At 39.9% G+C, this 11,403-nt stretch overlaps 1 protein-coding gene across 1 annotated transcript; it reads right to left on the minus strand.

Annotated features, from left to right (window-relative positions):
* Positions 1-5,187: 5,187 nt before the first annotated feature.
* On the minus strand, positions 5,188-11,125 carry LOC131435218 (toll-like receptor 7). The gene has a single exon (XM_058602881.1). The coding sequence runs from the start codon at positions 10,364-10,366 to the stop codon at positions 6,524-6,526; it is 3,843 nt and encodes a 1,280-aa protein (XP_058458864.1). The 5' UTR covers positions 10,367-11,125; the 3' UTR covers positions 5,188-6,523.
* Between the last annotated feature and the right edge of the window lie 278 nt (positions 11,126-11,403).

An 11,403-nucleotide genomic window follows, 5' to 3' on the forward strand; every position in this document is an offset into this window, starting at 1 on the left:
CTACTCTAACTATGCTGCTTTGATTTGTTCACTTCTGATTAGTCTGCGCTAAGATACAGTGGACACCGCAAATCATGATTTTTTAAGAAGCGTCCTCAAGAATGCCTCTTCACCGACTTATTTCTCAATATTTTTCCACGAAAAAATAACAAAATGTTTTTGCTTTTTATTATGTAAAATATTTGAATTTATTTTGTTAAACGATAGTTCTGATATTTTTCATCATTTAGACCCTACCCACCATCCCAAACCCCCCCTTAATATTACAATTGGAATTTATTTAAAATAAAGACAAATGGAAGATGTTCGTGTTTACCAGATCTAATAAAAGTCATTTTCATTGACTCAAAATAGACGAAAATGACGAGAAATCAATGCCACTGTCAGCTTCGCTTCATGTCCAGTTAATGGCATCAGCGGAGCAATAGTTTCAAAATTGTGTTCTTTCTTTCATTTGCCCCTTTCAGTCATTTGCAGTTTTCAGTGATAATCCCATAGTATCTCGGGTTGGCGTTTCAATGCATAGGGCGCTGGTCTTACAAACCAGTTGTCGTATGTTCAAGCCCCGACCTGGAAGGATTCTTCTTAATGTCAGCAGGATCGTAATTCCGGCCATGCAACATGTAAGCTAAGAATCGGCCGCGAAGTCTGTTGAAACAGAAAGGTCCACAAAAAGAACACAATGTCAAGACTTTGCTTCGATTCCGTAATTTTTTGAACACTATTTTCGGTGGTTTCGGGGCCAAATTATTTGATCTTGGAAATTTTGTGTTTTTATCTTGTTTTATTTCTCGTCTTTAAAGACTTTAATTTGCATAAATCATTTTTTCTCGTTTCTTCTGTAGAAGACTTTTTCAATTAGGAAAGTTTTTGATGGTTCTAGCTCATTCTGCAGGCGCCGGTACTGATCATTCTATTCTGGGGTTACCAAAAGATTTACACTGAAGCATCCTAATCCCAGGACTGATCATCTACAAATTCTCTGTACAATTTCAGCTGATCCCGATCAATAACGGAGTGGCTACCAGGGCGTGTCGATCAAGTTCAAGCTTATCATCTCGCAATTTCAGAACCGGTAATCTAATTCGTCAATAGCAGCTTGTAAAACATTTAATTTTAGTCTATGTTAGCTTGTTAGTCACAAAACTTAGAACTTCAACCCAGAGGTGGAAATAAGCCCATTTTACGCATGAAAATGTGAATCAAGATTTCCGATTGTGAATCAAAAAAAAGGCAGTTTTAAGTAAGTTCCGAAATATTGACTCTGAGAAATGTTCTTCAATCACGGATTGATGTGGGTACTGCCTGCATCAAGTTTGAAGAACCTGCTTCTGTAAATAAAAGGTATTTTTGTCTTTCTCATGTAGAAAGGCTATTCAATAACTGTGAAAACCGAATCAGATTTAAATGAAAGGTTTTATGGTCGCATAGACTGCTACTGAATTTTATCCCGATCCGACTTGCACCAAAAAATAAAAAAAAAGTTGTAACTCACTTTTCTCGGTGACGGTTTTTCACGAATTTAGACTCGAACGAAAGGTTTTATGGTCCATGGAATTTCATTTTTATTCGAGTTGCAGTTCAGGCATAACAAGGTAATATGTGTAAACCTATGAAAGAATGCGCACTCCATTTTCTCAGGAATTTCTTAAAACGATTTCTGCAAACAAAAATGAAAAGGACTTTATTTTTTTAATTCCCCGAAAAGTTGACCTAGATCCGACTTCCGATTCCGGTATTACAACGCAATAAGTGGAAAATTTTCAATTTTATGAGTATTTTTTTCAAGCGATGGTGAAACGAGGTATACATTTTTATCAAATTTAGTGGTAAATTTATCTCGTCGGCAGATCTTGTTAGTTAGTGGATATGTAAACCTACTTCGGAAGTACTAATTCCCGGTTTTCGCTTCCAAAAGCTCCTATAATAGTGCAGAAAAGCTTTAAAAACTGAACTCCCTTCGATTTATCATCAACGATTAAACCGATTGTCACAATGATGATCATGGTTCCAATTAAAGCTCCCACTGTCTTAAAAGATACTGTGCTATTTCATCCAGATTTGACTTCCGGTTTCGAAATTATATGGAGAATAATATCAAAACTTTCATACCGTCATACAAAATAACGATGCTAAACCGGTACGAGTCGGTATGTGCTGGTACGGATGAAGGAAACACCACGGCCTTTGCGAATAAAGCACACAACGTACTTTGTTCAATTTCGTATAGTGTGCAGGCTTGCCACATTTAAATCTATATTTTTTCATGAGGAAAAACTGTAAATCAGTATCCTGGAATCAAATTTCTGTATATCAAAATGATAAGAAATTAAAGCGCAATGAAATGAAAAAGTCATCAAATCGAGTCTGAAAATGACAGCTACTTTTTCTTTAGAAGTAGCGTTTATTGTAATGTAATGGGCTATCATTTCATTTTACTATCTTGCATTATGATCAAGGCCACCGTCTTTCTAACAGAAAAAAGTTTAGAGAGCATAGAGAATTGCGCTTAAATAATTGCAAAAAAACGTTAATATAGATACACCGTCATTAGCATGTGTGACCATTTGTAGTGTTTAACTTGAAATTCCCTTCATGTAATTTAGTATTAGTATTATCACAAACTCATGATAACGGTTCTATTCTATAAATGTATACTTTTTGGTTTTCTCATCTAAAAAGGTTATGCGATCACTTGAAAAATTTACTAGTGTCCTTTACCATTCGACACAGTTTATAGAGCTGAGTAATGTCACAAACTTAAGCTCAAATGAAAGGTCTTATAGACTCGTAGGACGCTATTAAATTTCATCCGGCTCTGAGTTCCGGGTAAAAAGCGTTTTAATTTCAATCCGTCATTTAGTGTGACAATGCAAAAGGCGGGTGGGTAATGTCAGAGACATAACTGGATGTCGTGAATACGAAAACAACTGACATGTTCCTTAACACTTCCGAATATCGATTAGTTGATCAATTGTATGAATTATGCAAACATTCCCCTTTCAGAAGGACCAAATTGTGGAACTCACTACGATATTAAACACTGTTCGGAACATTTTCTCGAACGATTTGTTGTACAGCAGCAGATATTTTGTTCTCTTCCTCAGAACGCGTTCTGATTAGCTGGTGTTGACATGGGTCAAATGAGACAGGCTTTTCAATAGTGTACTATTGAAATACTTCAATGCTTTTTCTTTACACGCTTAAGTTGAAAAATTTAGATTCTATTGGTAGTTAGATTATATAAATCCTTTCACAGATCACTGAGCTATGAGCTTTAAAAATACGAGAAAGGCAAACGCGCCTTATGAATTTATGAATTATGAATTTTCGTTTATATCAAACATTTCAGAAAAGTTTAATTTTGAATTATTTAAGATTATGTCACACAACTGAATATTTTATCATAAAATTGTGATCATATTTCCGATGGCATGTAGCAAAAATTATGTTGATTCGTTAGATACAACAAGAGATATTCACGATCAAAAACTTATCACTCTCTAGTCTCAGGGAATAAATTTTGAAAAGGCACCCCATAGTAAAATAAGTCGTATTCACGACAAATCAAAGAAAAATTCTTATTAACTTGACATAACTGTTTACAGTTAGTTTATATTAGTTTATACCCTAAGTAATTTCATCTTATTATTATTCAGTTTAAAATAAAATCTTGTCAGAATCTTCCAATGATATTCTCGAAAATATAAGTAATATGAGAAAGGCATCATTACACCACTAGATGAATTAAAGAGGGTTTTCTTTCCTCAATTAACTAGACCTGCACAATCCATGAACTGTAAACATTTTCTTTTTTATTCTGTGTCATGTATAGAAACAAGCTAATGAAATTTATATTTTCATTCTTATCAGTTTTTAATTATCAGCGCTCTTTGACCTTTAATTTGAAATGTGGAAATCGACCCATCATATTCTAAAAAATCGAGCAACTTTTTTTCATTTTTTTCACATTTTGCTTCGTCACTCCTGAACCGGAAGTCGGAAAAAAAATCGATTCAGTGGTCTGTGAGAAAATCGAGTGCACCTTTTCTCACTTTGCTCATTATACCTCGTTATTCCGAAACTAGAAGTTCGATTCGGATGAAATTCAAAAGCAGACTATGAGACCATCTTTCATTAGAATTTAAGTTTGTGAAAACCGGTCCAACCGGTCCAGATATTCTGTGATCTCGACGAGCTGAGTCGAACGGTGTACGACACGCAGCCCTTCTGGTCGCGGTAAAACAGTCGGCTTTTTTAGTTCGGCCAACATGGACATGTTTTTCAAAAATAACTATCAGAAATATGTATGTAACAAAATGCAAAATTCTGATGATTAATATGAATTATTATCAGATGATTTACCCAGAAATTCATTTCTATAATATTTTTTTATAAGCTCATTGAAATGAACGCATTTAAAATTGAAGAAATTAAGATGACTGTTTCAGTGTATATCAGTTCCAACTCCTTCATTAATGTCATATTTATTTTGTCAGAAAATCTGTTATTAATTTGTTGTGGCTTTTCCGCACCGACGAACTTATCTAAATATTTGAATACCGACTTATTTCAGTATTCAGACAAACATGAACTTTCGAATGGTCCGTTCACATTCTGTTTTTTTCTTCTTTTGTTTCACGTTAATTGCTCTTGGACCAACGATTACGGCATCGGTGCCAATCGTTATGCTTACCCAACCATACAAAATACCACGAACGCAATACCTACCGGTTCGTTCGATCGTCGCATTAATCCAATTTCGCCGTTCATAAACACACGGAACCATCAACCGTTCACTTGCGAAGTTAAACAAAAAAAAACAAAAGCATCAATTTCACTTCCACCGATGCAAAACACTACCTACCCGCTTGCCAAGCCGATCCAGGCTCCTCGTCGTCCGTGCCATGCTCCGATAAACAACGGCAGTTACCGAGACAGATCCGAAACATGCTCCAATAGCTCATCTGCATTAAGCAGTTATGCGAACCACCAAATGTTGCACCGAATCGGATGATCAAAGCGGAAGAACCAAAAGCGAATGGCAACCGATGGGAGACGACCGAAGCAGCAACCAGCAACAATCGAATCGAACAGAACCGAAACAAGCCGAAAAAACCAACGAACGAAATGCAAATTTACATGCAAAAACACAAAGGGAATTAAAATGAGGAATGAAAAGAACGTGCTTTATTTTGATTAATTAATTTTTTCGTTTTATTTATTTTTTTCGATTTTCTATATGTTTTGTTTTTATGTGTAGCTTTTGCTTTTGACTCACAGAAATAAGAAGCTTCAATTTCACGTGTTTTGTTTTATTTTGTCAATTTGTAATTTCATCCCGCGTACCCTATGCACAGGTAAGGTGTAACATTCTAATTAGTCAGTCTGGTCACACGGTTTGTTCTGTTTACCTTCGTTCGCCATTTGTTTTATGATAGGTTTGATAGCGTTTTTTGTTCCATCTGTAGCGGTTCCTTCTTAACATTAATACTTTTTACATAGTTGTGTGTTTGTTTGCCTGTTTTTGTATCTATATAAACATTTCCCTTCACTGATAGAGAGGCATCAATATTTACAGAGCGAAAAATCTTTATCTCGTCCATAGCTGCATAGTTTGCTCCTTCTTTATTAACACTAATATTTGCTTATATCAGTCCCTTTTTCTGCTTTCTTTATTTTGTTTTCGCGTATTTTTCCAAAAAGCTCTATACATTAAACCAACAGTTATTTTCCATTCTAGGATACACATTACGTTGTTTGTTGATAAAACGGCCGTCCATTAAATAGCAATAAATAATTTAAATAATGATTAATCAGAAAAATGTACATGGACACGAACTACTGCCTGCTGCTGAATTAGTTCTAATTTTGATGCTCTCGCGGTTTTCTTTGATCGATGTTAAGAAAAAAAAATACAAACCTAATAAATCAACACAGAAAAACATGACAAGAAATTTTATTTTCGTTTGAAAATACAACGTTTTCTGTTTATTTCGTTCTAACTATCAGCAATTTAAATATTTGAAAACTGTAATTAAAATGCAGGTGTTCTATCATTACCATACATTACAGTTGAACTATATTCCTTATACATTGCATTCGAGTTTGTTTGTGTTTGTGTGTGTAGTATTTGTGGCTGCGATAGTAGCTAGTAGTTTGTAGTGGTAGTTTTGTAGCATTCCTCGATTATATGTGTCATTATTTCATACTATATCTGCTGTCATTTTCTGCTTTATTATCATTAAAACTTATAATACAATATCACAAATATTTTTCCTCCCATCTTCACCTGTGTGAGTGTGTATGTGAGTGTATGTAATGTTATCCTTAACAACTCATATTAATACTCGGGTTTCATTTTTTACATAATTTAGCACTTTTTGACATATTTTGTTCTGCGTTTGATTTATCTCGTCTCGTAGCACTACGATACAACTAGATATCTATGTACACACTATTACATCACTTGACTATTTCTTTTCCGCTTTCTGGCCAACGAACTCGTCGGTCTGGCCCACCCCTAGACAAGATATGCCTGCACGTGATGCCCATGGGGAACGGTGTTTTGACCGGATAGGATACTGCTGCCAACACCGCCGGGTCGCCACGTTGACGGCCGGTGCACACCAGGAACCATATTTTCGCACTCCAGCGTGCTGTAGTCGGAATCGATGCTGGAGTAGATATGTTCACTTGGCGGTCGCTGTGGAAGCTCCACCATACCGCGTCGCGATGGCCGCGGACTGGGTGTTGCCGTTGTCGCCGAGGAGTAATTAGCTTCATCGATCTCCGGACAGTAGGCCGGAGGTGCTTGACGAAACATGACCCCGGTGTTTACGGTCTGCTTGACCCGTTCATGGTGATCGATAGTGTAATTGTTGCCCCGGTATGGTGCCTCCACTGGCAAGGCGTACCGAAGCTTCTCCCAAAAGTGCCGGTCACTACGTTTAATTCTATTTACAGTGGTAGTTTTTAGGTAAGGAACTAGTTCGACGTCGTTTTCCGCTTCCAGAATCACGCCAACTTCTTCGAGCACAACTAATTTGTGCGGCCGGCCTCTTAGTGCATCGTGTACCGCTCGTCGAAGTTCACATCTGCTCCACTCGGTTTGCAGGAAATTTCGAGAAAGCAGCATCACTATCCTTCGAGAAGCACGTGACGCTTCCAAAAGTTGCAAATGTGTCGCATCTTCTGAAAGATCCCGATGCTGCAAACAGAGCCTCAACGGCGGTCGACCATTTTCCAGCTCAGCAGCGATATTTATAGCTACGTATTCCGCGTCTTTGGCCGAGTAGATAAATATGGCATCGTAAAGTTTCTCAGAATCCTCGCAGCGTGGTCCAAAAACTCGCACGCCATACCGCGAGAATAACCAAAACCTTAACGGCTCACGAAAAATAAACATGATCAGCACAAACACCAATAGACAGGCAATAATCAGTGCAGCGGCCAACAGAAATATGTATGTCTCGGAAAGCCTATCCGGAAGAACGGAACTGCCGGCATAATAATCACTACATGCTGCCGTCACGTTGAAATCCAGATCACGATGAATGCCATCGTCGACGCAGTAAATATCTTGCATATCTTGGATAATGACCGCATTGTCAGCCACAAATGATGTTAGCTCCTGCATGAACCGGCACCGACAGCTCCAATAATTACGGCCCAGAGAGAGCGCTTGCAAACTTTGCAGCTGTGTGGCCTGAAGCTGCGCCATCGGAATGGTGGTCAACCGGTTACCATCGATCCGCAGCACCTGCAGCGAATACAACGGTGCGAATGAGTTGTTGGCCACCACAGAAATCATGTTGTTCTGCAAATACAGCTCCTTCAGTAGGCCGAGGTTTTCAAACTCATAACCGTGAATCTTTTGGATGGCGTTATCTTCCAGATGGAGCACCTGGAGTGCGGTAAGCCCAGTGAATGTACGGTTTTGAATGGTGATAATCTGGCTGGCATTGGCGAACAGTACTTTCAGATTTTTCCGCCCGATAAAGGCATGATTTTGCAGCTCTGGATAGTCATTCCCGTCCATGTAAACCTCGGTAGCATCCATCGGAACTGGTTTCAACAGCGAGGCTCGCTGGTTACCGCAGTCGACTACATTTGTGCCCCAAGTTTGGTCATGGTAGCACGTACAATTGGTCGGACAGGTCATCTCACAGTCACAGGCATCGAAATCACAGCAATGGCACAGTGCGAAACAATGGGTTTCGTATTTACACAGGAAGTCCTTTGGTTTAAGTAACACGATCGGTCGAATCGGGGATCCTCGAGCATGTGGCATAATACATTCGACATTCGGTAGGTCCATGATTTTAGGGTGTTGGCGAGCCGTTAGGTTGTTTACTCGCTGCATCCATTCCATCGAGCAGTCACACTCGAACGGATTGCCCCCGAGATAGAACTCTGGCAGTGGTTTATCGATCGGCTGCGGTGCGACACGAAGCTGATGCAGTTGCAGCTTTTTCAGTGAATTAGCGTACATATCAACGCGCGCCAAATTAATTTTATCGATGAAGGTGTTCGCATGGATGGTGCTGATGTGGTTATCGTTGATAAATAGCAGCTCAACACTGTTAGGCACATTCATCGGACCGATGTCGGTCAGCCGGTTATGGCTTGCATCAAGCGTTTTCACTTTGATTTCCTCCTGAAGCTTGTAGTAGTTTCCAAGCGATTCAATGTAATTACTGTGAATATCCAACCACTTCAGGTTACTAGGAATAAACGCATAATCAAACCATACGAGGTGATTCTCGGCGAGATTTAACCACAGCAGCGAGGAAAGTGTAGCAAAAATACCGTTAATATCAGTCAGAAAATTACCATCCAGCCGGATCGCCTCAATGTCCAGATTCTTATCGAATGAACCACGCTCAATATTTTGCACCCGGTTTTTCGCCAGATTGAGCACGCTCAGCCGCGGTAAATCGGTGAACATTCCGATGGTAATGTTTTCGATTTGATTATCTATCATCCGAAGGCCGGTCAGCTGATTTAGGTTAGCGAATGTGCCATTTTCGATATAGTTTATCTGGTTTTCTCCCAAATCGAGTGCACGTAGAACCGACAAATCACGAATGGCGTGAGGAACCTCTGACAGTTGGTTCGAGCTTAGATCCAATTCCTTCAGGTCGGAACAGTTTTTAAACACATTACGCTCCACTATGCTGATGAGGTTATTGTTCAGGGTCAGCTTGGAAAGCACGTAGAGCCCATTAAATAGGCGGTCATCCAGCGTGTGCAAACGATTTTCGGCCAAGTTGAGTGTATGCAAATTGTACAAAGGCAGAAAAGCGTTGTCCTCGATGTATCCGATGGAATTGTTTCGCAGATCCAAAATTTGCAGGAAATAGAGCTCTTTGAATGTTTTGGAATCTATGCGAGTCAAAGCATTATGAGCGAGATTCAGCACCACCAAACGTATCAGACCAGAAAAAGTGCCATTATCAACGTGATGCGATGACAGCTGGTTACGGGATAAATCCAAAACTAGCAGTTGTTCCAATCGATGGAATAACGCTCTTGGAAGCTCGTATAACTGATTTCCTTGCAAGTGAATTTCACGTAGTTCACGAGAACCGGCAAGTAGGCCCGCTGGTAAAGTTTCCAGATGGTTGTAGCTGAGATTCAGCGTGCGCAGCGAATTCAAACCAGCCAAAGCTTCACCGTGTAGCTCCGTAATGTTATTGTACTCTAAATTCAAATGCTGTAGCCGACGTAAGCGTGACACTCCCCAGTTTTCAGGAATCTTCATAATTTCGTTATAACTTAGGTTCAGTGTCTGAATTTCTGATCCACCGTTACACGTTTTGCCGGTTAAACCAAGACTCTCCGTCGATCGAATTCGATTGTTCGTTAAATTTAACACTTTCAAGCTAGTCATCGGACACAAAAATCCATCCGGTAGCGCACGAATGTTGTTATCACTGAGGTCTAGCGTTTGTAGTTCTTTTAGTCCTTGCATTGAGAGACTTTGCAGCTCTAAAACTTTTCCGGCTCCCCACTCATAGTTTCTTGTATTCACACTAAGCTTCTTAAGAGCCGTAAGTCCCTCGAAAGCTCCCTCCGGTAGCTGAAGCAACTTGCACGACTCAATTTTCAGTTCACTTAGGCTCGATAATCGTAGAAAAGAATTTTGCGGTAATTGACTTTCAAACAGAATCAGCTCACTGCACTGAATATCTAATCGGGAAGTACCTTCGGCACCCTGCAAATCTAGGCCGATTCGTTCCAGTGTTCGCAAGCGACATGTTACACTGGTTTTCTCGTACTCCCAATTGCACTGCGAACCGAGCACTACGGAGATCGCCATAACCAGCACGAACGGCTGTGCTAAAGTCCTGCGGCGCTCCATTTTTTTTTCTTTGCTTCGTGATGGTAATGGCCAAGTTACTAAGCTCAACACTATCTTCCTTCCTCACAGGACTACTACACTGCGGAGCGTTAGCTGACCGCCTACTACTTTAAAATACGTTTTGATTCAATATCATAAGGTAAACATCTTCCAACTTTTCTTCACTTTTCGACTGCCTCCAATGCTCTGTGTGTTATCGATTTTTTCTTCTTCCAAAAATCAGGCTCGAAGCAACAGAACACGGAAACCGGAACCAAACGAACCGAAACCAACCGAAGAAAGAACTCGCCCAATAAATATGAGCACGATTTCCAAATATTTCACAAACTATCGCTGCACTGTTATTTCATTTTTAATATATTCACCACTCTTCGTCTGCTGGCTCTTCATTCGACATTTAATTTTTTCTGAGCTTTCTTCTGCTTTTATTACTCAGTTCATTTCACACGACTCCGTTGGAGCAGCAGTAGGCTGTTATAATTTTCATGGTGTTCTTCGCCCCACACTTTGGTTTCTTGATATCCGTTGGTTTCTTCTTTCTTCTTTAAGACAAACTTCAAAAAGATACTTTGCCTGCTCGCACTACCCTTGATTGCTCCGCGTACACACACGACATCCAGAGAGATGTTTGTTAGTCGCAATTGAAAAGCTTATGCTGTACACTCTAGAATGGTTTTCGTTTGACTGTACGCCCGTTACAGGAGCGATGTGCAATGTGCGTCTATTCTTCGCGACGATCCGACTCGAACTGAACTGCCTACCGTGCTATGAACGGCAGCAAAGTTGATAGAACCATTTCAAAACGCTGATGAACAACCGGAGAATGAGAGAATTGCAATCGGGTGACGGTGTTCGGTGGCAGTCGGGTCCGGTTTTGCTTCGGATACTAGTTTACCGGCAGGCCACCAGCACATTGGATGGCAGCACCTGCCGCGGAACGATTTTTTTTCCTACAATCTAACCAACTTGGTTCCGTGGGTCTCACGATGCTCGTAGTGTTGGTGCTACAGAAACATACGAGATCGGAAGGCATTTGT

This window comes from Malaya genurostris, chromosome 3 (assembly GCF_030247185.1).
Source record: "Malaya genurostris strain Urasoe2022 chromosome 3, Malgen_1.1, whole genome shotgun sequence".
Lineage (NCBI taxonomy): Eukaryota > Metazoa > Arthropoda > Insecta > Diptera > Culicidae > Malaya > Malaya genurostris.

What these genes read in the sequence shown, in the direction of transcription:
- LOC131435218 (XM_058602881.1), bottom strand. Translation starts at nt 10,366, where the DNA reads ATGGAGCGCCGCAGGACTTTAGCACAGCCGTTCGTGCTGGTTATGGCG.